The sequence below is a fragment of the Triturus cristatus genome, chromosome 12 (genome assembly GCF_964204655.1).
Source record: "Triturus cristatus chromosome 12, aTriCri1.1, whole genome shotgun sequence".
Taxonomy (NCBI): domain Eukaryota; kingdom Metazoa; phylum Chordata; class Amphibia; order Caudata; family Salamandridae; genus Triturus; species Triturus cristatus.
In genome coordinates, this window is record NC_140595.1 from 104,254,386 (window position 1) to 104,276,648 (window position 22,263).

Here is a 22,263-nt window from a genome sequence, read left to right on the forward strand (position 1 = left end):
TGAAGCACATCCCCGGGCTTTCGCCATCTTGAAGATGGGGAGCCCTGCCCAATCAGGACTAGGCCACTGCCCCCTCCCACAGGAGAGTGGCAGGATAGGGGGTGTACCCACCCCAGGGTAGGGACCCAGTGGTCCCTGCCCTTTACCTACCTGTAACGCCCCTAAATCTAGTATTTAGGGGTACCCTGAACCTTCCTTCCTTAGATTCCAGATTCTGAAAAAGCAAAGAAGAACAAGAAGAAAGAAGACCTGCCATGCAGCTGCTAAGAAGAGGAAGACAACAGCTGCTTTGGCCCCTGCCCTACCGGCCTGTCGACCCTCGAACCTGCTCCTGCTAAATCCCGGCATCTCCCGTGGCCAGCAACCTCACAAACCCCGGAGGACCTGGCTACCTTGTGACTCTGAGCATCTGGGACTCCCATGAGCAGTGGCACTGCACAAAGCAAGCAACTGACCCCTGGCACCAGCCAGGAACCGCGAACCCTGCACACTCTGCACCCGCCAAGCCTGGCCTGTGCTGGAGTGGACAAAGACCCCGAGGACGTCCACCCGGTGACTGTGACCCCAAATCCAGCACCCAAGGACCCACCTCGACGCTCCTGATGACGCCTGCAGCCTCAGAACTAGGGACCCCCCCAAACGCGATCAACAGAGGGTAAGATATCCCGAGATCAAAGGGCACCCCTGCACCCAGGGCCCTGCGGCCCCCTGTGCCCAACTCCTGGGTACCTACCTATCCTCCAACTACCCAACTTACCTCTCGAAGTGGTGGTCGCACCTGAAGAATCTCCGTCCCCGAGCTTGCATCCTTTGTTCGTCCTTGAGCTTTCCCATTGCAATCCATTGAGCGCCCGACGGCTCAAAAGCACCCTGCACCCAGCCGCCCGAGTGGCCCTGGCAGTGCAACTTCTACTCCTACCTACTTCCCCATTTGCCCTGAGCAAGTGACCAGGAGCCCAACTCCCACAGCCACGTGGCCTGCTAGTCAGCAGCCACCAACCAAGGGCCCCCTGCCTTCCATAGGATAACATTGGGCCTAACTCACTCTGCACCCGGCTGCCCCAGTGCCGCTAAGGGTGTAACAACTGTACTTACCTGACCCTGGAAGACCCCTGAGTCTATGCCCAGAACCTTAACTCTGCCAGTCGAGTACTTACCCAAAAGCCGATAACTCACTTTTCTTCCATAGGGTAACATTGGCTGGTTTCAATTGAAATTTCTTCTAAGTGTGGAGTTTCTCAACTTTAAAATATTCACCTAAAATCAACAGAGTAACGAAAACGGAAATACTCACCTGCTATTAGGAGAGATCCCAGTGCTGGATCTTGGTGCCCAGCACTGACCCTGAAAAGTACTTACACCCGTACTTACCACTAACTCAATTTTCTTCCATAGGAAACCATTGACTGTTTTTCTGTGAAATTTCTTCCAAGTGTCGATTTGTGCAAACTACAAATATTCTTTAAAAATCGTACCAACTGTGAAAACGTAATTACTTACCTGTTTTAGATAGATGTCCCAGTACTGAGCCTAGGAGCCCAGCACTGGATTACAAAAGTAACGAGAACATACTTTACCCGTAACTTGAATTTTCTTCCATAGGAAACCATTGACTGTTTTTCTGTGAAATTTCTTCTAAGTGTCGATTTTGCAAACTTATAAATATTGGTTAAAAAATTGCCTGTATAACTTAAACGCAGTTTCTCAACTGCTTACAGGTGGTACACTAGTGCTGGATCCAGGATCCAACACTGACCTAGAAAAAGTAACCATAACCCCACTTACCTGCTAAGTGAATTTCCTCCCATAGGATAATATTGGTAATTGGATTAGAAAAAGTTTTTGTCACTTTTAAAATAGCAAAATATTGCTTAAAAATCACAACAGTAACTAAAACGTATTTACTCATTTGTTTCCAAGAACTGTCCCAGGACGGAATCTAGGATCCAGTCCTGGAGTTAGAAAAGTAATCCTGAAAGTAATCAATTGCATATAACTTAAAATTCCCATTGAGCTCAATGTATTGTTTGAAATTGTGTTGCCTATTGCAGCAAACTGTAACTATTGCTTTCAAAAGTCAATTGCCTATTGCAAAGTATTTAACTAAAGCATCTCATTCTGAGAAAGTATATTTTGATACCTATTGTTGGTTCTAAAATAAAACAACCATATATTTTTATATACAAACCATTGGCCTAGAGTTCAGTTCTTGAGTGTGTGAGACCATTTGTTGACTGAGTGTGTACAACAAATGCTTTACACTGTCCTCTGATACTGCCTTACTGCTCGACCAAGCTACCACTTTAGAGAGTAAGGTTATATCTAACTTTAGCCTCTGCCAAACCTCTGGGGCTGTGGACTCTGTACACACTGCACCTATTTGGGAACAGTATATACAGAGCCACTTTCCTACAGTAAGACAGCACTGTGGACTAATGTATCCGCTTCTCACAATCTATGTAGTTCACAGATTTGAATCTGAGTGAATCTCTCATCGTTCATCCTCGGAGACGGCCGGACAAACCCACATGCACACTGATAGCAGTGCATACCACTCCCCGTTGGTGCAAGTCATCCCCTTGGCACCGCCCCCAAAACTCAGCCGGGAAACAAAATAAAATGATAATAAACCCAGGTTTATTATCATTTTATTTTTATTTATTTTTTACGCTGCCGGCAGAGGGGGCGACACTCCTCTGCCATAGAGGAGGAGCCACCACTGCTCCTGCATTGACCAGTGGTCAATAAAATATTCTGCTTGCTTAGATTTTTGTGCTGCGAAGTGGTGAAAAAAGGCATTTTGTAATGGTGTCAAATTTCTTATTAATAAATAGAAATAAACAGAATAAGTATGCACATTAATATAAATAATAATCACTATTACATCACTGATATATAAAGATTATGCTAAAACAACATGCATCACCATATAGTGTAGAGATGGTGTGTTGTGCACTCACTTCGGTTTCACCTCCCCGAGTCCGAGTACTGCCTTCGCTTCCTTCTTGACATGTCTTTCGGTTTTCTTTTTCTTTTCTTTTTCCAGTGCCGTAGGTTCCGCGTCACTGTCTGTGTCGTCCATGTTTACGTTCAGCTCTTCCTCGGACGTGTCAACGTAGTTCAGGATGTCGCTGTCTGAGCTGTCTTCACAGACTTTGTCGGAAGAGCTGTCGTCATCCTCCTCTTCCTCGTTGGCACTGGAGTCTTCACTGGAGGATGTCTCATACCTGCTTCAAGAAAGTATCTTTTTAGCCCTGAAATTTGAGTGCATAGCAGTGCTTAATTTGTAAACAAATAAGTGTCAGGGCCCTCGTCTGGAGGCCATTGTAGCTTGCACTACCTATTGCTCCGGCGAATGCAGCCAGTAACAACACAACTATTAACCATAACACTCCTACAGGTGTGACTATTCCAGGGCACCAAAGCTATAAGTTTGGCTTGGGAAGCATGTATTAGTCCTTTTTAATGTATATTGAACTAATAAATAACTGTTGTTGTGCTCATCTCAACATTACACAAACAGCCCCACCATGTGGCAAGCTATCATAAATGCTGGTGTTGATGATTAAGTGCTGGTGCTGAGCACCAGAAACCATCAGCTCAAATTAAGCACTTGTGCATAGTAGGCTCCAAAAGGAGACACCATAAATAACCAAAAAAAGTCTTATTACAGGTGAAGTGTGAGTTTTGTCTCTATCTAAAAACCCGAAGTTTAATCTTGCAAAAATGTGGACTACATATGTGAGGTTACTAGCTCCTGAGGAAGAGGCTAGTCCCGTCTTGGAAACAGCAATCTTACAAATGACTTAAAAATATGTCATCTTTACTTAATTTCACGCAGCGTTTTTGTTCTTCCCGAAAAACCATACGGAACCGATTCTGCAAAGCACAGCCACTGATTATGACCTAAGCCTGGCTTCAGATTTCTGATCGTTTGGAATTCACAAAGCTTTCCTAGCCTGCAGATAGAAACCTGTGCCAGTAACAGCTTTTCAATCGTTCTCCTGAAAGTGTGTTTAATTCCTTTTCAATCAGAAAATACACACATAGATATTTTACTTTTTCTGACCCAGGTTGAGCACTTGTGGTCTAGAGGGAGAATTGGACCACTCTTAATGCAAGAAACAGCTAATGTCAATGAACCTCAAACTTGTGAAGAAGCCTGGTTTAGCTGTTCAGTGTCACCATCTTCGACATGTCCTTTCCATCACAATTCCAACTTTGCGTAGAAGTCTTACCTCTATTGCACTTCCTTCTGTGAGCAGAAGACTTGTTTAGCTATCAAATGCCATACTTTTTTGCCTTTTATTTTACCCCTCTTTCTTTATGAATATTTTTTGTTTAGGTGTGTTCTGTCACAATCTTCCCCATGACACCTTCTCCATCGCACTCGCTTTCATGTAAAAAAGCATTGTTTATAAGCGGGATGACACCAGGTCTTCAAGTTCTCTATATTAGAACCCCTTCCATGTGAAGAAGCATGGTTTAGGTGTTGCTTGTCACCATCCTCCGTATTCCCTCTCTATCACAGTTGTTCTATTAGTGAAACTCTTGTTTAGGTGTTGGGTGTCACCATCCTCCTTATGCTTCTCTGTCACACTTCCATGTATGAAGCAACATCATGTTTAGGGCTCCTCATTTATGGTATTTATTTTGTTGCCATTTCCGTCTGTATTTATCCATATTTATTATTTGCTAATTTTATCTGTATTTATCCATATTTATTTTGGGTTTTGTGACAAAATTAAGCTGAAACTAGTAAATTTCCACATTTATTTAACTGCACTCATATTTGAATGCTTGACAGGTTTCAACAGTATGAACACTCGCAGAAGATAAATCAGTGCACTTATATGAAAATATGCAAACTTAATTATCAACCTTATTCATATGTATTGCTGTTTAAGCCTCTTTACTAAAATTCCTTTGGTTTTTTACTCCCTTACCTATCAGTCCTCACAGCAATTGCCTGGCAGTCATGGGGGACAGTATTTAGATTCACTCAAAAAGCAACCAATTTTTGTATTTATCCACATTTAAAAATAAATACAGACAAGAAAAGAAATAGTTTTAGGTCTGTATTTATCCGTAAATATCAGTAAAAATGGAAAACAGGGAGCCTTAATAATGTTTACGACTGAGGTCTCACCTATCCTCTTCAGACTCTGTCGACCATTTTAAGTGGTGGGCGTCACCAGGCCTCTCACTCCTGTGCACCCTGCCCCCAAACACCGGGTTCATACATGATCCCAATTAAAAACCAACAAACTTACTCTCCATTTAAAACGCCCACAAATTGTAGGCTTTTCTTCCCTGTGCTGGACCCACTCTTGGAGGAGCCGTCCTTTCTCTTCATGATGGATTTCAGGGCACCTGGAAGACACAAATCGAAGAGCTGACGTAACACTGTTAAAGTCCTTGCAGATCAACAACTGGTATGGTCAAGCTTTAATCGCAATCAAGTTATTGCAACTTGATCAAATATTCAAGCAGGCCACACTTAAGTTCAAGAAGCGTTGTTGGCAGAGGACAGAATGTTTGTAAAATACATCTTTATTTGGATTATTAAAATTCATAAAAGACAGATAAAAGAAAACAGAGTGCAAATATATATTTCAGAAGAATATGAAATGTCATAATTGCAAAATAGCCACTAGGATTAGTTCAAGACATACAATAGAAACAAAAATAAAATGAGATGGGTATCAATGAAATATTAATAAAAAATATCAGAATGGAACATTGATGACAGAATGGTTTTCTCCTTGATTTTCAGTAGTAGCGTTAGACCCAAAGGCTGTTAGTGATGGGACTCGCGTACACCCTTTCTAAGGTTGTGCACCAAGACTTTTAGGTTTGTTCACCACTAGCCACATCTATGATGACCCTTGGATGAATCTGATTGGGCACCACTGGATCATGTGATGCAGAACTGGAAGAAGACTTTTACTTAAGCACTAGGGTATCAATCCTGGTAGTCCAAGTTTAACCCCTTTAGAACCTCTTGATTTTGTGAATTCCGAATAGAAGTGTTTATTGTTTTTAAATCCTTTTGTAGAAAAATCTATTTAATATTTTTGAGAAGAATGCTTGCTTTCCAGGAATATTGTACACATTTTGTGTAAGATAACATTAATTAGTAGCCATATTATATGATAAAAGTTAGTAATTAATGAATTAACACATACAACAGTGAGCAAGTAAGTTTGTGCTTAAGCGACTCAACTCTCAATTCTCACACAAAACTATGGTGTGCAAAAGGGCCTTAGTGGAAAGGGGGGAGAGGTGAGCATATTGGCCCCCGACCACACAGAACTGTCACACGCTACTCGTGATTCAGTGTATGCGACACTGACACATGGGCATGCTAAGTGCTATGCTAGAGTTTCAGTTTGTATGGAAATGTTGCACTTTCTATGCCTGTGATTCAATGACTCTTCAATAAATCACTGATTCAGTGCCTGAGGTTCTCCGACTACACTGGATCACCTGCACAGACCACGTAGTTATGATTCAGTAAGTCGCTTGACACATGGGCCACCTACTCTCTCTATGCGTGAGATTCTCATACTAAGAGGCAGAAGTTAGTTGTGCTCGTGAAGCTGCGCTAGCGCTTTTATGCTTTATCGTTTTATACTGCACAAATTGCTTTTAAAATTGAATTACTTGAATTACTGTGTCAGATACTGTTTGTGTGCTCACTGACTCCCCGGTCCACCGCAGCAACACATGTGCTGATTGAGTGGAGGGAGCATTATTGAGCTGAGAAAACCCACTCACCCTCACTACTTCCAGGTAGGGACACTCGCGGGCGGCCATCTTTGTTGGGGGACGCTCTAGCGTTCAGGGTGGTTCTCCTACTTAAGCACAGAATGGCGCCGACGCGCAGCGGACTAAGAGGCAGAAGTTAGTTGTGCTCGTGACGCTGCGCTAGCGCTTTTATGCTTTATCGTTTTATACTGCACAAATTGCTTTTAAAATTGAAGTACTGAATTACTTGAATTACTGTGTCAGATACTGTTTGTGTGCTCACTGACTCCCCGGTCCACCGCAGCAACACATGTGCTGATTGAGTGGAGGGAGCATTATTGAGCTGAGAAAACCCACTCACCCTCACTACTTCCAGGTAGGGACACTCGCGGGCGGCCATCTTTGTTGGGGGACGCTCTAGCGTTCAGGGTGGTTCTCCTACTTAAGCACAGAATGGCGCCGACGCGCAGCGGACTAAGAGGCAGAAGTTAGTTGTGCTCGTGACGCTGTGCTAGCGCTTTTATGCTTTATCGTTATATACTGCACAAATTGCTTTTAAAATTGAATTACTGAATTACTTGAATTACTGTGTCAGATACTGTTTGTGTGCCAACTGACTCCCCGGTCCACCGCAGCAACACATGTGCTGATTGAGTGGAGGGAGCATTATTGAGCTGAGAAAACCCACTCACCCTCACTACTTCCTTGTAGGGACACTCGCGGGCGGCCATCTTTGTTGGGTGACGCTCTATCGTTCAGGGTGGTTCTCCTACTTAAGCACAGAATGGCGCCGACGCGCAGCGGGCGCGCCCAAGGCAAGCCCGTCTGCGCCCGTCCGCGCCTGGCCCGGACCCAGGGGCCAAAATCCCGGATAGTTCCCCCATACACCGTATAACTTACATCCCCCAAACTCTGTATACACTTAGGGGGAATATTAATCACAATTGCCTTCACTTACTGAACATGGCTGACAGGCCTTCCCACTGCCCTCACTGCAATTTTAAATTCCAACCGCAGACTATTAATGCGCCCCTGGCCAAGATCCCAATCAGGATGTATCTCTTAAATTGTAGATCACTTCCTAAACATTCTAATGAATTAGCCTTTTTAATAGAGGAGCTCAAGCCAGATGCACTTTTCCTGACTGAGACATGGCTCCAGATCGAAGCTGATCCCGCTGTCATTCAAACCCTTCCCCAGGGCTATTCAATCCTTAGACCCGATCGCAAGACCGGCAGAGGTGGAGGCCTAGCCATAATTTTTAAAGACACTGTTAACTGTCGTACTTTTACTAATACATTACCAGACTGTGAAAGTATGGCCTTCTCCCTGGAATTATCATCTACAAGTACCTTTTCCGGTCTTTTGCTTTATCGCACCCCGGGCTCCGTAGGGCAATTTTGTTCTAATCTGTCGACGTCTGTCGCCAAACTAGCTCTGGCCCCAGCAAACTTCACAGTGCTTGGAGATCTCAATATCCATCTAGATGATCTCTCCACTCATGCAACCAGTGAGCTTTTGCTGAGCCTTCAAGCACTCCAACTTAGACAGAGAGGATTTGCCCCTACACACGATAAAGGCCATCTTCTCGATCACGTATTCAGTAATCTGGACAATCTCGTCATAGGTACCCCCACCCCTCTTCCCTGGACGGATCACTTTTTGATTCCTCTTTGTTGGGAGATCCCTACTCCGCCTCCCACCCAGAGAGCAGTGCCAACCCTGGAGAGAAAAGGGTCCATACTTGTGCCCAGCGACTGGACCACAGCTCTTGAAGCCACTAAACCACCAAGTAATTCCAACCTTGACTCTGCCAGCGAGAATTATAATACCTGGATCCAAAGCTCTCTTGATCTAGTACTCCCCAAAGAACATACTCATAGTTAATGCAGACAGAAAACAACCCCATGGTTCTCTCCTAAACTGAGGGAGCTAAAACAGTCATGTAGAAGACTGGAAAGAAGATGGAGACAACTTCTCTGAGGCTTGTAAATTTGTCTACAGAGAGGCAATAAGGAGTTACAAAGCAGAAATCAAATGTGCTCAAACTGCATTCTTTACGGAGAAAATAGCTATGGCCGCTAATTCTCCCAAAGAGATTTTTTGTATAGCCAAATCACTTATCACTCTACCCCAGAAACCTCTCACTACTGATGGAGCACTTACCCGGTGCAATAAACTGGCAACCTTTTTTCTTCAAAAAATTCAAAAGATTTATTTGTCTTTTTCAACTACGCCGATAAGCCCCATGGCTACCAGAGTGAGAGGTGCTCACTCTAACCTTCAATGCTCGTTGGAGCATTTTCCCCTCCTAGATGCAGAAACATTGGACTTAATCATTCCCCGGGTTACATCAGGCTCCCCGTCCGATCCTGCCCCCCGCATTCTCTTGGTATAGTCATCAATTCTATTCGTCCAGTAATCCTTGATATCTTGAACTCCTCCATTACTACTGGTACGGTACCTTCTATATGGAAATGTGCAATGGTTAGAGCCTTATTGAAGAAGCCTAACCTGGACCAATCTAATCTAGCCAACTATCGCCCAATCTCCCTTCTCCCGTGGATGAGCAAGTTGATTGAGAAACACATTAATTCCACCCTTGTGGACTATTTGGAATCCAACCACCTGTTACATGAGTCCCAAACAGGCTTTCGTCCCCAACGTGGGACTGAGACTGCTTTATTATCAGTAACAGAAGAGGCAAGAAGGTTACTGGACCAGGGAGGCACAGCAGCTATTATCCTTCTAGATCTTAGTGCCGCTTTCGATACTGTCAACCATAACACTCTGTCTCATCGTCTCAAAAACGTTGGAGTGACAGGTACGGCACTAACCTGGTTCCAGTCCTTCCTCAGTGATCGCTTCTTCCAAATCTTTGAAGGAGAAATAGCCTCCACCTGGCTACCTCTGAGCTGCGGGGTCCCACAGGGCTCCGCCCTGAGCCCTACGCTATTCAATATTTATCTGAGTCCCCTGGCGGAGATTGTACATCCATTCGGCCTTAAAATCATCACCTATGCAGATGACACGCAGCTAGTAGTGTCACTAAACAACCCTGAAGGGTCATCCTGCACTCTAGGTCCCTGTCTAGAGGCGGTAGCCGAGTGGATGGAACTCTCCTGCCTTAAGCTTAACGGGGACAAAACCGAAGTTATGTTCTTGGGCAACCCTCGCCCCTCCATCCATTCTTTCTTTACTTCATCATGGCCAGTCTGTCTTGGTGTGGCCCCGGTTCCTAAGGCCCAGATCAAAAGTCTTGGCATGTGGCTTGATAGTTCTCTTGACTTTAACCACCATGCCTCTAACCTATCAGCCACCTGTTACGGCTTGTTGAGAATGCTATGGAAAATTCTCCCTCTTTTGCCCTTTCAGGCAAGAAAGATAATGGTACAGGCCCTTATACTCTCTCGCCTTGATTACGGGAATGCTCTATACCTGGGAGCCCCCAAATTCTCTATTCATAAACTACAAACTACTCAGAATTGTGCTGCCTGTCTTCTCCTTCAAGTACCCCATCGGCAATCTGCCAAGCCATCCCTTAGGAGCCTTCACTGGCTCCCAATCTTAGCCAGGATACAGTTCAAAGCTATGTGCCTGGCCCACAGAGCCTTCTGGAAAAATGGCTCTATCATCACTCAATCTTTTATCACCCCCTATCAACCCGTTAGGAATCTTCGGTTCAGCTCTTCCTTTTTGGCCACTCCAAAGCTAATACGAAGATCAAGATGGGGTGGTTGCTCCTTCTCATTCAATGCCCCCAAACTCTGGAATATGCTTCCCGCTACTCTGAGGATGGAAAATAATCTGTTGGCTTTCCGCAAACTTCTAAAAACCCACCGTTTTAAGACATCGCTCTAATCGACATAGCTGACCTGCCTCATCCGTCCTACAGCGCTGGGAGGCCTCAGGGTAGCCATGCGCTATATAAATCTAATTTTAATTCAATTCAATTCAATTCAATTCAATGGTAATAACACTTGAGTTTGGAACAGGTTCCAAGGCAGAGGAATAGTGACCAGGGCGTTAACAGATAGGCCTGTCTTACTCTACACCTGAGTTTCAGTGACAACGAGAAAGGCATAGAACATAAGCCCATCTCACACATTGAGCCTGAGATCCAGGGTTCTCCAAATTCGGTCCTGGAGGGCCGGATCCATGCCAGATTTTTAGCATATCCCCATTTACATAAATATAGTTATCTTAAAAATCTGGCATGGATCCGGCCCTCTAGGACCGACTTTGGAGAACCCTTCTCTTAGGCTGGGTGTTGTGAGCGAAGCAGAAGCACACAGATTTGTTACACTATATGCGCTTAGTTTCAATGGCCTCTTTTGTCAATTTTACAATTTATGACGGAAGGTCAATGACTGTATTGACTCATAAACCTGTTACACTGTAGAACTGACAATTAAGGCCAAATGTACAAAACACTGGTCATAAATACTGATCGAAAATTGTGACTGGAATTTTTGCAACCAGAGTGGAATTTGCGAACTGATGCGAGTAATGGGTCGGTACACAAATTCCAAAAAGCAGTGGGTCGCAATCCGACCTTTCACATCAATATGCAAGAAGTAGATTGCAAGTTGCGATTCACTACGATTAGTGGCCATCACAGGGATGGTGGGCTGCTGGGGACAACAGACCAGTATGTCTGCGCTGGAATTTTTAAAAGATTTTATTTTTTAAATGAAGCCTGTTTTCTTTCAAAGAAACTGGGTTGCATTAAAAAAAAAAAAAAAAGGACTTTTTTTTTTTAGAAGTTTGCTCCAACAATTTTATTTTTACTTTTCAGAAAGGAGAAGACGTCCTAAGGGGACACACTCCACTTTGCGAATGGGATACCTCCCCAACTTCCAGTTCGGTAACTTTTCTGCAGTTTAAGATCGCTATTTCAGTGCTAAATCATTGATACATAATGACTTTAAAAGCTATTTAGAAGAGATGCCTACAGTATGCTGCCTTCAAGTAGCAATTCCTTATCTATTTCTAAACCCATTTTAGGAGTTGCAAAAAAGTTACCCACTCTTAAAATGGTGTAAGTACATTGGGAAAAGCCTTTCTGCAGTTGCAAACTCTGAATTGGAGTGTTTGTTACCATATAAATCTGGCTGTTAGGCACTACATTAAACCAAGGCTTGTCACCGCCTCTATACCTGAAAATTAGTGACTTGATCGACACAAATGCTCTTCATTTTCTATGTCAGTAATTCAACGACTGCATTGATACTTAGGTCTGTGACAGTCTCTGAGCAAGACATTGACATCAAAGTTATGGAAAAGCTGGGCATTGCCCACCTACGTATGTTAGCGGAAGTTGTAGGCTCCAATGATATGGCCAGTTTGGCGTGTAATTGTTGACATATTGTAATTCGAGATGTTGGTGATGGTTTTGGACAGGAATATATTTAGGTTATCTTTTTTTGTTTAAATTTCTTCATTTGTCTTTTGTAAATTAACAAAGGATATGTCATATGCAGGTACATATATCGTAAGTAATATGAGGTACACAAATGTTTCAATAGTATTGCAGTCATCAATTAGTGAATTTCAATAGCTGTAGCGTGTCCCAGGCTGTGGGGACGGTAACAACACGTCCATTGCTTAGGGTTTCCGTGCAAACAATGACTAAGTATGACTGCATGCAATGTTGATCTTAGCATTCATGTACTGCATATGTGGGACGGGTGGGGCTGAGCGGGTAGGGAGGGAGGAATGAGAGGTGGGGCCGGGAGGGATCAAAGGGGAGATTAATGGGGTATTAACTGTGTGAATTTGCCCAACAAAAGACCCTGGTAATTCCAACCTCTGCCAATCACCCGCTGTCCCGACGCTGCTCATAGATGCCCTACCCATGTGGATGGTTCACTTGGTCCTGTGTGAGGGGAATTGCGATGTGGGAGGGCAGGTTTGTGCGGTGCTCTCTGCATCTTGTAAGCGTGCCTATTGTACATTGTCGCCCCCTGCCTCTAGCGCCTGTCAGACTGTGAGAGTGGGGACTGGGGCCCTCGCCAGGCATTCTGGAGGTCCAGAAGTGCAGCATCCCTTGTGGTCGTCAATGGGATTTTGCGAAGCCCTAGGGTGTCTTCTCGTCGCAACGTCGCACTCTCTGCTTGTGCCAAGTTTGTGAGTGAGCGATACCACGCTTCCCGTGTCGGGGTTCGGGACATCGCCATCGTCTGGTAATCAGGCGTTTAGTGGTGATTAGCCCTAGATCTAGGAACGAGACGTCACCTTATGTTTTTTAGATCTGCAAAGTAGACCCAGGATGCATACCTCCCATGCGTTACCCATTGTGCGTTCGGTGCAGTCCGCCAGGTAAGCGGTGACTGCTAGCGAGTAAGCGGTTAGGGCAGTGCAGCCCCATAACATGTGGATTAAGTCTGCATTCACCAACTTGCAGCGGGGCAGGGCGCATCAGAGCGCCGGAAGTATCTATTTATTTTTTCTGGCGTAAGGTATGCCCTGTGATATATTCAGGTTATCTTGAGGTGTCTGGTTTGTCAAGATAGAGGTGAGCCAAGTTAGGTCTGTCGCTCTTCTTCTAGTGATCTTTTGCCAGCAGGCCAGGCAGCACTGAACGGTTGTTGTGCCAAAGGTCGCAAAAAGGTCCAGAAGTACGTGTATTGTCTATACTGGATGTCTCATTCCACTCAAAGTGCCCTGAAGCAGCCTCATCAATGGAGAGCGGTGGGCGTTATAAATACATAGGCTTTGAACCGTGAAGGTGATGGGTTTGATTCAGGTCTTAGGACCCGACTGCTCCCCCTATCCCCTCTGGCTTGGAAGCATTGTGTATTGACAACCCAACCATACACCTCTGGAGACCAACAGAAGGTGCCCTCTCTGTGCCCTCCGTTGCAGGATCACTGAGCACGGCACCACTCCTCCCAGAAGCTGCTGCGAGATTGGATGCCACTGCACCGACGCATGGCAGGCCTGTGTCTGCTCTCATTGAGCCTGGGATTCCACTGACCTCTCACGCCCAAGACTCGTTAGTCTTTTTTAGTTGATCGTTGTCATTTCATGTGCACTCTATCAAATACCGATTGCCAAAGGGGGTTATGGACAAGGGCGGCTCCTCCATTTGAGCGGAGGAGCATCACCCCACAAGCCCGAGAGCTGAAAAATAAAAGGGTGGTCAGCGCTGCCACGTGGCAGCAGCAGGGAGCTGTGTGCTTTAAAGTGTGCATGTCTCTTTGGCCAGCCGTCTTGGGACTGCCAGCCAGACATGCACATTTTACAGTTCTCTAACCTAGCTGTCTTTGACAGCTGGGTTACAGAAAGTGAAGGTCTCCAGTGCTCTTAGGAGCGCTGGGAGAGCCTGCTCTATCCAATCCTAGAGCTACTTTCATTCTGTGAAAGCAGTGCCAGGATTGGGTAGTGCAGTTTCCTGCATCAGGTGCTTCCTGGAAGACACCAGAGGGAGGAGGATGTCCCGCTACCAAGGTAAGCGGCTTTATTTATTTTTGTGTGCTCAACCCCACACCTCCGCCTCACCACCCTCGGTACAAGCTAGCCATCACTGGTTATGGAGCTAGCAAGTGAGCTTGAGCTCGATGGCTGAAGGATGGTCACTGAGTTAGCTAGTGAGCTTGAGCCCCATGGCAGAAAAATAGTCACTGAGCCAGTTAGTGAGCTTGGGCCCGATGCCCCAAAGCTGTTCACTAAGCTCGCTAGTGAGTTTGTGCCCTATTCCAGAACAGAGGGGTCACTGAGCTAGACTATGATCTCAAGCCCCATCACAGGTGGGTGGTGCCCAGGCTAGGTAGCAGGATTGAGCCCCGTAGAAAGAGTTGATCACGATCTAGCTTGTGAGCTTGAGCGCCACAGAAGACAGCTGGTCACCAAGCTAGCTAGTGAGCTCTAGTAGCAGAGAAAAAAGGCAGTAACTGAGCTAGCTGGTGAGTTCAAGTCCCTTGGCAGAAATGCAGTCACTGAGTAGCAAGTGACCTCGAGCCCAATGTCAAAAAGGTGGTCACTAAACTAGATAGCGACCTCAAGGCCAATGGCAGAAAGTGGACCATGGAACTATCTGATGAGCTTGAGCCCCGTTCCAGAAAGAGGGTCACTGAGCTAGCTACTGAGCTCAAGTCCCATTGCAGAAATGCGGTCACTGGGCTTGCTAGTGAGCTCGAGACCTCTAGAATAAAATTGGGACCTGAGTTAGCCACTGAGCTCGAACCCCATGGCAGAAGCCGGTAACTGATTTAACAGCATTTAGATTTAATCAAGCATATTGGCAGAAAGAAACACACTGAGCTAGCAAGTGAGCTCTATCTCCATGGTAGATTGGCAGTCACTGAGCGAGCTAGTGAGCTCGAGCCCCAAGACAGAATGTTGGTCGCTGATCAAGCTGGAGAGCGCAAGCATCAAAGCAGAAAGGTGGTCACTGAGATAGCTAGTGACTTCGAGACCCTAATGGCAGAAGGGTCCTTACTGAGCCAGCTAGTGATTTCATGCCTTATTATAGAAAGGAGGCCAGTGGCATAGCTAGTGTGATGGAGCCCCTTGGCAGAAAGTTGGTATCCAAGCTAACTAGTGAGCTCGAGGCCATGGCACAAAATTGATCACCTGATTTCGCTGGTGAGCAGCGCTATGACAGAAATGTGGTCAGTGAGCTATCTTATGAGCATGAGCTCCTGGAAGAAAGGCAGTTAGTGCGTCTGAGCCCCATGGCAGAAATTAGGTCACTGAGCTAGCTTGTGATCGGAGCTCCAAGGTAGAAAGGCGGTCACTGAGCTGGTTAGCGATCTCCACCTCTGTGTTAAAAAGGTGCTAGCTGAGGAAACTAGTGAGCTCGAGCCCCATGCAGACGCGGCCCATGTAGGTAAGAGTGGTGGGGCCGGGTGGGGGGGGGGATTTCAACCAATGATGACGAGCGCAAATTAATTATTTATTTAATTTCCCCTCGTCATCGTATGTCGAAATCCCCCCCACCTGGCCCCACCATCCCACCACTCTTACCTGCACGAGCCGCGGCTAGCCCCATGGTATAAAGTTTGACCCATGCCATATCTTAGCTCACTCGAGGTTGGGTGGGTACGGAGTAGTTCCCTTTGTATCAGTAATGAGCTGCATCTCATGTTTTCCTTGCTCACTTCACATACACACATGCTCTTTTTGCCCTCTATCTGCTGCACACTACCACGAACCAGTGGCTAAAAACAGAAAGAAACTCTTTAGCCATCTGGTCCTCAAATGGACTTCACATGATGCCCTGCCAAGGCTTTCCCCAGACTGCAACAGGAGGAAAGGAGGGAGCGGGAAGGCCTTTACCTCTGGTCACACCAAGAGTTCACCACCCTCAGTGACTACAGCACATCTGCGGAAATGCTGCAGATTCTTTCCAGCGGTTCGAACAATGGAGGCGGCAGTGCCAGGTGCAAAGATCCCAGCGCACTGCAGCTGCAAACATGCCTTCCTGCTCCTACTCATCCGCGGGCATGGTGCCATGTCCGCGGATCCCTCATCGCATTAGGCACGGTGCTGGCTGCCAGCTCACTGATGCACACCAGATGTGGCAGCCCTCCATGTTCTATGTAATTACTGCACTTAAGGCCCGATTAAAAGTGGTCCGGCCAAAAAGGTGAGGCCATACCATAACCGGCATTACGGCTACCATTAGGATTTCAACATCTGGAATGGGGAATAACCTGAAAATTGGCATCACTTCACCAACTTTCACATGAAATTGGCAAATTCCAGCCTTTTAACAGGAACATGTTCCACCAGGTCTCACTGGGTTTTGTACCCGGTATCACATTCGATATTACTGCATGCGGTACCACTCCACGACTCATAATTCTCATTTGAAGAGAAATGCCTGCTCTCTGCAAAGTAAAATTACGAAGCCACTCATTATAAAGGACGCAAAGAAATACCAGATGTTTTGACTTGAGAGTCCAGACCCTCTTTCTTTTGCCCAATACTGGATTGGACCCCGGCTGGTCGCAGGCAAAGAGCGGGCATTCACTGGTTTGAAGTACATATTTCTTAAATTTGGAAAGGCCGGCATCTGGTAAGTGAAAAGCTTCTTTTCGGTGTAAAGTTCTAATCATCGTACCATCAACTGGCCTCTTCTGTATTCTCCATGGACAACAATTAAGTTTAGGAGAGGTAGTAGCTGCTACACCATTGCTTGCCCTTTACTAACCCTGTGTACCTATTTTCAAGGGGCTCATAATATCAGCTGGCACAACATAAAGCCAAGAGGTCTGCAACAGCCTTATTTACTCCCTCTGTTTCCCACTCCTTGCCTTCCCCTAACTCTTCCCAGCCACTTATAAAAGGTAATCGAGCAAGAAAAGGTCACCGCTTTGATGTTGTCATGTGACAAAGGGTTTGATATCACTTGTGCTACCACTGGCGTTTTGGTCAATCAAATACCTCGAAAGTTCTTACGTGCGCTCATCTGGGAAGTCTGTTTCTTCCTGTGCTCCAGGTTGGATCGAGTGCCTCAGATTCTATGTAAGTACGCTATGATTACACCGGTCATGAGGATACACTTCTTTTAGAACAGGGTGTTCATCATTGTTCTATGACCACCAGGGGCTGTATTACACAAAAAGCGCATTTTCATTGTTTGCGCCGGCCACACCTTTTAAAAGGTACGTCCAGCACAAACAATGAAGATGCGCCGTATTAGCATGAATGTGCTGTCCTCAGGGCAGCTGTGAACTCGCGCTGCCCTGCGGGAAGCGTATTCAGGTGAAAAACGGAGCAGCTGCTTTGAAACCGCTCCATGTATTCACAGTGCAGGCGCCAACCCGCCTGCACTTTGAAGGGGGATTAGAGATCCCCTTGCAGGCGGGTGCAGTCAGTGACTGCACCCGCCTGCAAGGGGATGTCTTGGGGGTCCATGGGACCCCCTTCCCCCCTCCAGAAGGCTACCATCAGGGGGCGCACTGAGAGTGCACCTCCTGAGAGCCTCTTTGCCTCTGCACCAGTGTCTGAAATAAGGTGCGGGCGCAGAGGCAAAAGGATTCCCTCATGTGGATAGGGCACGCCCCCATGCAAATGAGGGCACGCCCTCTGAAGATAGCACTGGTGCTTTATGTGCGCCAGCGCTGTCGGTATTACAGAAGGGGCCGCACAAGCATCTGCGGCCCCTTTTGTAATACCAAAGGCCCCCGGGGCGCGCAGAACGGGCACAAACACCTATTGTTCACAAGGACACTTTCATAATACAGCCCCAGGACCCCAACTTTCCAGTATAGAGTCCAGCTACAAAGAGGAGTGACCATCAAGATGACGTTGAAGTACACCCCGCGGCCGACACAACAACAGCATGCTTGGCCATGAAGCTGCCCAAGTCCTGCTTGCCTATCACACATCACAAACCTTTCCACAGGAACAAGTGTCACATGTCCAGTACACCTGATTTCCCCCAGGCCGTTGATCTTCTGCCTGTCTCGGAAAAGGCTTATCAGCACCAGGGAAGGGTGGAACTGTGGATTAGTTTGGTTTTCGATAAATCATAACATTCTATGAACTTTTTGTGAAGTTATCTGAAATTCACCTTTCCAAGTGAAATGTCATTTGCTGGTATCGCATGTGCCTTTTATTACGTCAGCGCGCATCGCCTGTAAAAAACTCGTCTTACGAGACACCAAAAGTAGACTGGTTCCAACAGAAAACATTCCTTGGCAAGAGATACACTTTTCTGTGCAAACCAGTCTCCGGCTGAAATTTTGCAGGGCTTTCTTAAACAAGATGCAATCTTAAGTTATGCAAAATTTTGCATGACTTATAGTTTGAGAATTTCAATGTCCTAATTAAAATTTTACCCACAACAAATCATTATTCTTGACCCAAAGCAATCCTTATTCGTTTTCTGAGATTACAGTTCTGCTAGTGGCAAATTTTCTTCAAATGCTTTGACTGCTGGATTGACCTCAGGGTCTAACCGGGAGCATTGGCTCCCGATGGTCCCCCGTCAGCAACAGGTTGGGGGTATCGGTACAAGCCGTGATCAACAACCATTGGACTAGAGTGCATTCCATTATATTTTGTCAAAACTGAATTCTTCTCATTGATCAAAGAGCTCATCCACCTTACATGATGTATGCAAGTCTACTATGGTGATAAGTGTTCACACAGTGGAGAAGTGTGGCTCAATGATTAGAGCGGCAGACCCTGATGCAGAGGTCTAGCCCGGGACCAGGGTTCAATTCCCTGCCTCGGCGGGTCTTGGGCTAAAAAATTCCACAGACCTGATAATTCTCGCCTCGGTGCCTATTCCAATCATGGAGTCCCACTCTGCAACTCTGGGCAATAGCTTGCTTAATCTCCACAACGGCCCCCACAACGCTAAGGATGCCTGGCCTCCACCTTGGGGGTGCCCAGGAGTGGACGCCTCACAGGGAAAGCCAGGATGGGTTCCACAGCGGTATTCGTACAAGCGCCTTGAGACCCTTGCGGGTGAGTAGTGTGCTTTACAAGTATCAAATTTACATTTACAATATTATTTGAACATGAGCAGCAATAAAGGGGAATCTTACCGGCAGTGGGACTAGAAGGGGAAGTATCTTCCACTTCCTGGACCTCCCCTTCCTTCTGGCAGACACTGTGGAATGCTTTGCTTGAGTTTTGGATGATCAGACACTGATCTTTGGTAACTCCAAGTGATGAGCTCAAAGTTACAATCTTTTTTTCTGGTGGTGCACTTTTTCTTGTCTTTTCACATTTTGCTGCTTGTGTCGGAACACCCTGCTTGGGCTCTTCCACTTTTAGTTCCTTGTTGGGCAGTGCTTTACTTTCCGTTGTTGATCGGGTTGGGAACCCATCGAACTGCTCACACACTGTGTGTATCGATAATGCGCTAGAGTTATCGACCGTGTCATTTCTTGTTTTAAAGTTAGTTTGGGTGTCTTTGTGCTGATATGCAACTGATGAATCTGGACCAACTGCAACCTCTACTGTTTCTGAGTAACTGTTTACTCCAACACTGGTCATTGGTGGCAGGCAATGCACTCCTATGTCGCTGAGTTCCAAATGATTGCCCACTGCTTGATTATACACAGCAACTACAGCATCAGCGTAGGCGTCCTGCATTGAGGGAACGGCCATTACTTCTTGGTGCACCAGATTTTTTGACCTTCTACAACAAACCTCGACTCTTAACTTTTCAAGCTCTTGTGTCGCCTCTCGTAAGTGCCCTTCAAGCAAAGAAATCACCCCCCTCTGATGCTCAATTGTGTGTTGCAGTAGACTGATTTCCTTCTCTGTCTCTGGGAGCAGGCCAAGCATGGACTCCATGACCCACACTTCTGCGTGCTTGGTTTCTACTTCATTGCCAACAGCGGCATCCTGGCTTGGTTTCTGAGATCTGTAGAAAAAAACAGCATCGTTCATTGCAATCTCCTCGCCCACACCCACAGATTTGCAAAGCTTTTCATTTTTGTGCATCGCAGAAGGGCTGATTGCTCTGGCGCTCCCCGGTTTAGAGCTGCGGCCACTCCTCTCGGACACTGCCAGTTTTTCTGTTAATTTCCTGAGCTCTGAAATCTTACTTGTTCTCATTTTCACTGATTCAACTTCACTGTCTGATTCAGCAAAAATCTCCAGACTGGTCTTAGAATCTCCATCAGATGCCTCCATATTGCCTGTGCTGTAAGATCGCTGTCGAAAGTCGGACGTTTCGTCTGACTCTTGTTCACGCTTCTTCTGTAAATCTGACAGAAGCTTGTCTTTCTGCTTCTTCAGAGTGGAAATCTTCATTTCTAAAACTGGAATGGTCTTTACCTGTTCTTCTAATTCTTTGAGTTGCTTTAGGGCGGCAGCCATCTGCTCACGGACATACTGTAAATGCGCGGGGCTGATGGTGGTTGCCGGGGTACTTCTTCCTGAATTTAAAGGGCTAGTCCTTACTTGACCTGTGAAGGATGGGCTAAGTATTATTGGACCGTCTCCACCTCCATTATGCGGTATTGATGTAGATAGCTGATTTAGACTGGAAGAGGCTGTGGTTGAAAGGGTAGCACTGACCTTCGAAGAACCACTTGGCAACCTGGCTCTGCCGCTTCCTTCCCTCGGACTCTGCAAACACAACTGTTCTTGCTCCAACCTTTTACTTGTCTCTAGCAATGTCTTCTCAACACGATGATTCCTTATGAAAGACTTGGGAGATGGCGGCGGAAGGAGACTTATTATAGGTGTTGGAGAGACGGGGTTGGATGTATGGACGCTAAGGGGCTCCCTCACCTCGGAGGAGCTAGACTGACTTCTCACCCTCGGCAGAAATGGAGGGCCGACCTTGCCATCTTCGCTGGTCGTGGAAGTTAGGGATTCCGTGGAAGTCCACCCACTGTTCTGGCTGCTAGGGCTCCTCAGAGAGGACGTGGAGAGCTTGGTCGTCTTGGGCTTCCGATGCACAGGAACCTTTCGTAGAGTTTGGCCGCTTTGAATGTCATCAACGTATTTCAAAAAGTCCAGATCCAGCTGAAAGCCGTAGGGCGTTTCCACAGAATACGACATCTTCTCGTTGTCGTCTGGGTCTCTGTACAAGAAAGGGCCCCCTAAATCTGAAAAAATAAGAAAAGAGGTGTTAATATGAGAATAACACATCTGTCTAAAAGCTTTCCATAAAATATGTTTTACATTGCTCATTCTAATTTTTTAAGTGTTTTGCCCCACTTTTAATGCTTGCAATTCTAAATTTATGTTAAAAGTTACATTTTTAGAATAAGTATAGTTAGACTTGCATATAACCGAAGAGTGCACTGAACATCCCTCCGGCTGGGTCAATATTTAAGAGTTAAAAATGACATTTTTGTTTAAAGAGATGATATGCGTGGTTCGAAACACATTCTTCTTCAATTTAAATAAAAAAAAAAAAAATCAAGCCAGTGCAAACCCTAGCTTCATATTTTGTGATTCACCACTGTCCAATTGCCTTCTTAAAAAATATGAAAACAGGACATTTTGTTTGTGATAAAGGCTGGAGTGGAAAACAGATACTCACAAAAGAGAAGGTTGCCTTTACTTGGATGTGCATGCAAGGCTTACAAATAAACCTTGGCCTTGTAAACACAAAATGCCATTGTCAAGGTATTAAAACATGAGTGGAATACAACTTCCCCCAAAACAATTCCAGCACTTCTAATTGGACTCACAAACTCCCCCAACCCTCACACCTCAATAATTCAAATCTCCTTTGATGTCTTAGTTCTCTTAGGTGACAAAGCTGGGGTCTGATTGTCCCGGTCGCCTTTTTGGCCATGCTTGTGAGCCCGCCCCTCTTTCTTGATTGGGTCCTTTGAACCCAAACTCCCCATTTCATTTGCTGACCCTTTCTTTTGCGTGCTCTCGCACCGTGCTGCTGCCGTGCCTTTTGTCTGGTGTGTTAGCCGACCTCCTCCTAGAGTCGGCTGAGCCTCCCCGTCAGCGGTAAGACCTCGCAGTCGTGTCTCATTTTTTGCGGTTTTGCTACGGCCAGTTTACAGACAGCATTGTATCCTATAGCTTCCCATCGACTTTAGGATCTTTCATTGGCTACCTTTGAAGTCT

At 45.9% G+C, this 22,263-nt stretch overlaps 1 protein-coding gene across 3 annotated transcripts in view; it reads right to left on the reverse strand.

Moving 5' to 3' along the window:
* Positions 1–22,263, reverse strand: part of KANK3 (KN motif and ankyrin repeat domains 3) — a 160,312-nt gene that overhangs the window by 21,187 nt on the left and 116,862 nt on the right. For 2 of the 3 annotated variants that reach the window (XM_085638312.1, XM_085638313.1), the window contains exons 3-5: positions 19,257–21,278; positions 5,274–5,373; positions 2,961–3,230 (exon numbers count right to left, since the gene is read on the reverse strand). In XM_085638312.1, the coding sequence (XP_085494438.1) occupies positions 2,961–3,230; positions 5,274–5,373; positions 19,257–21,278 (2,392 nt within the window). The remainder of the gene's footprint in view (positions 1–2,960; positions 3,231–5,273; positions 5,374–19,256; positions 21,279–22,263) is intronic. The other variant, XM_085638314.1, reaches the window with a different exon arrangement.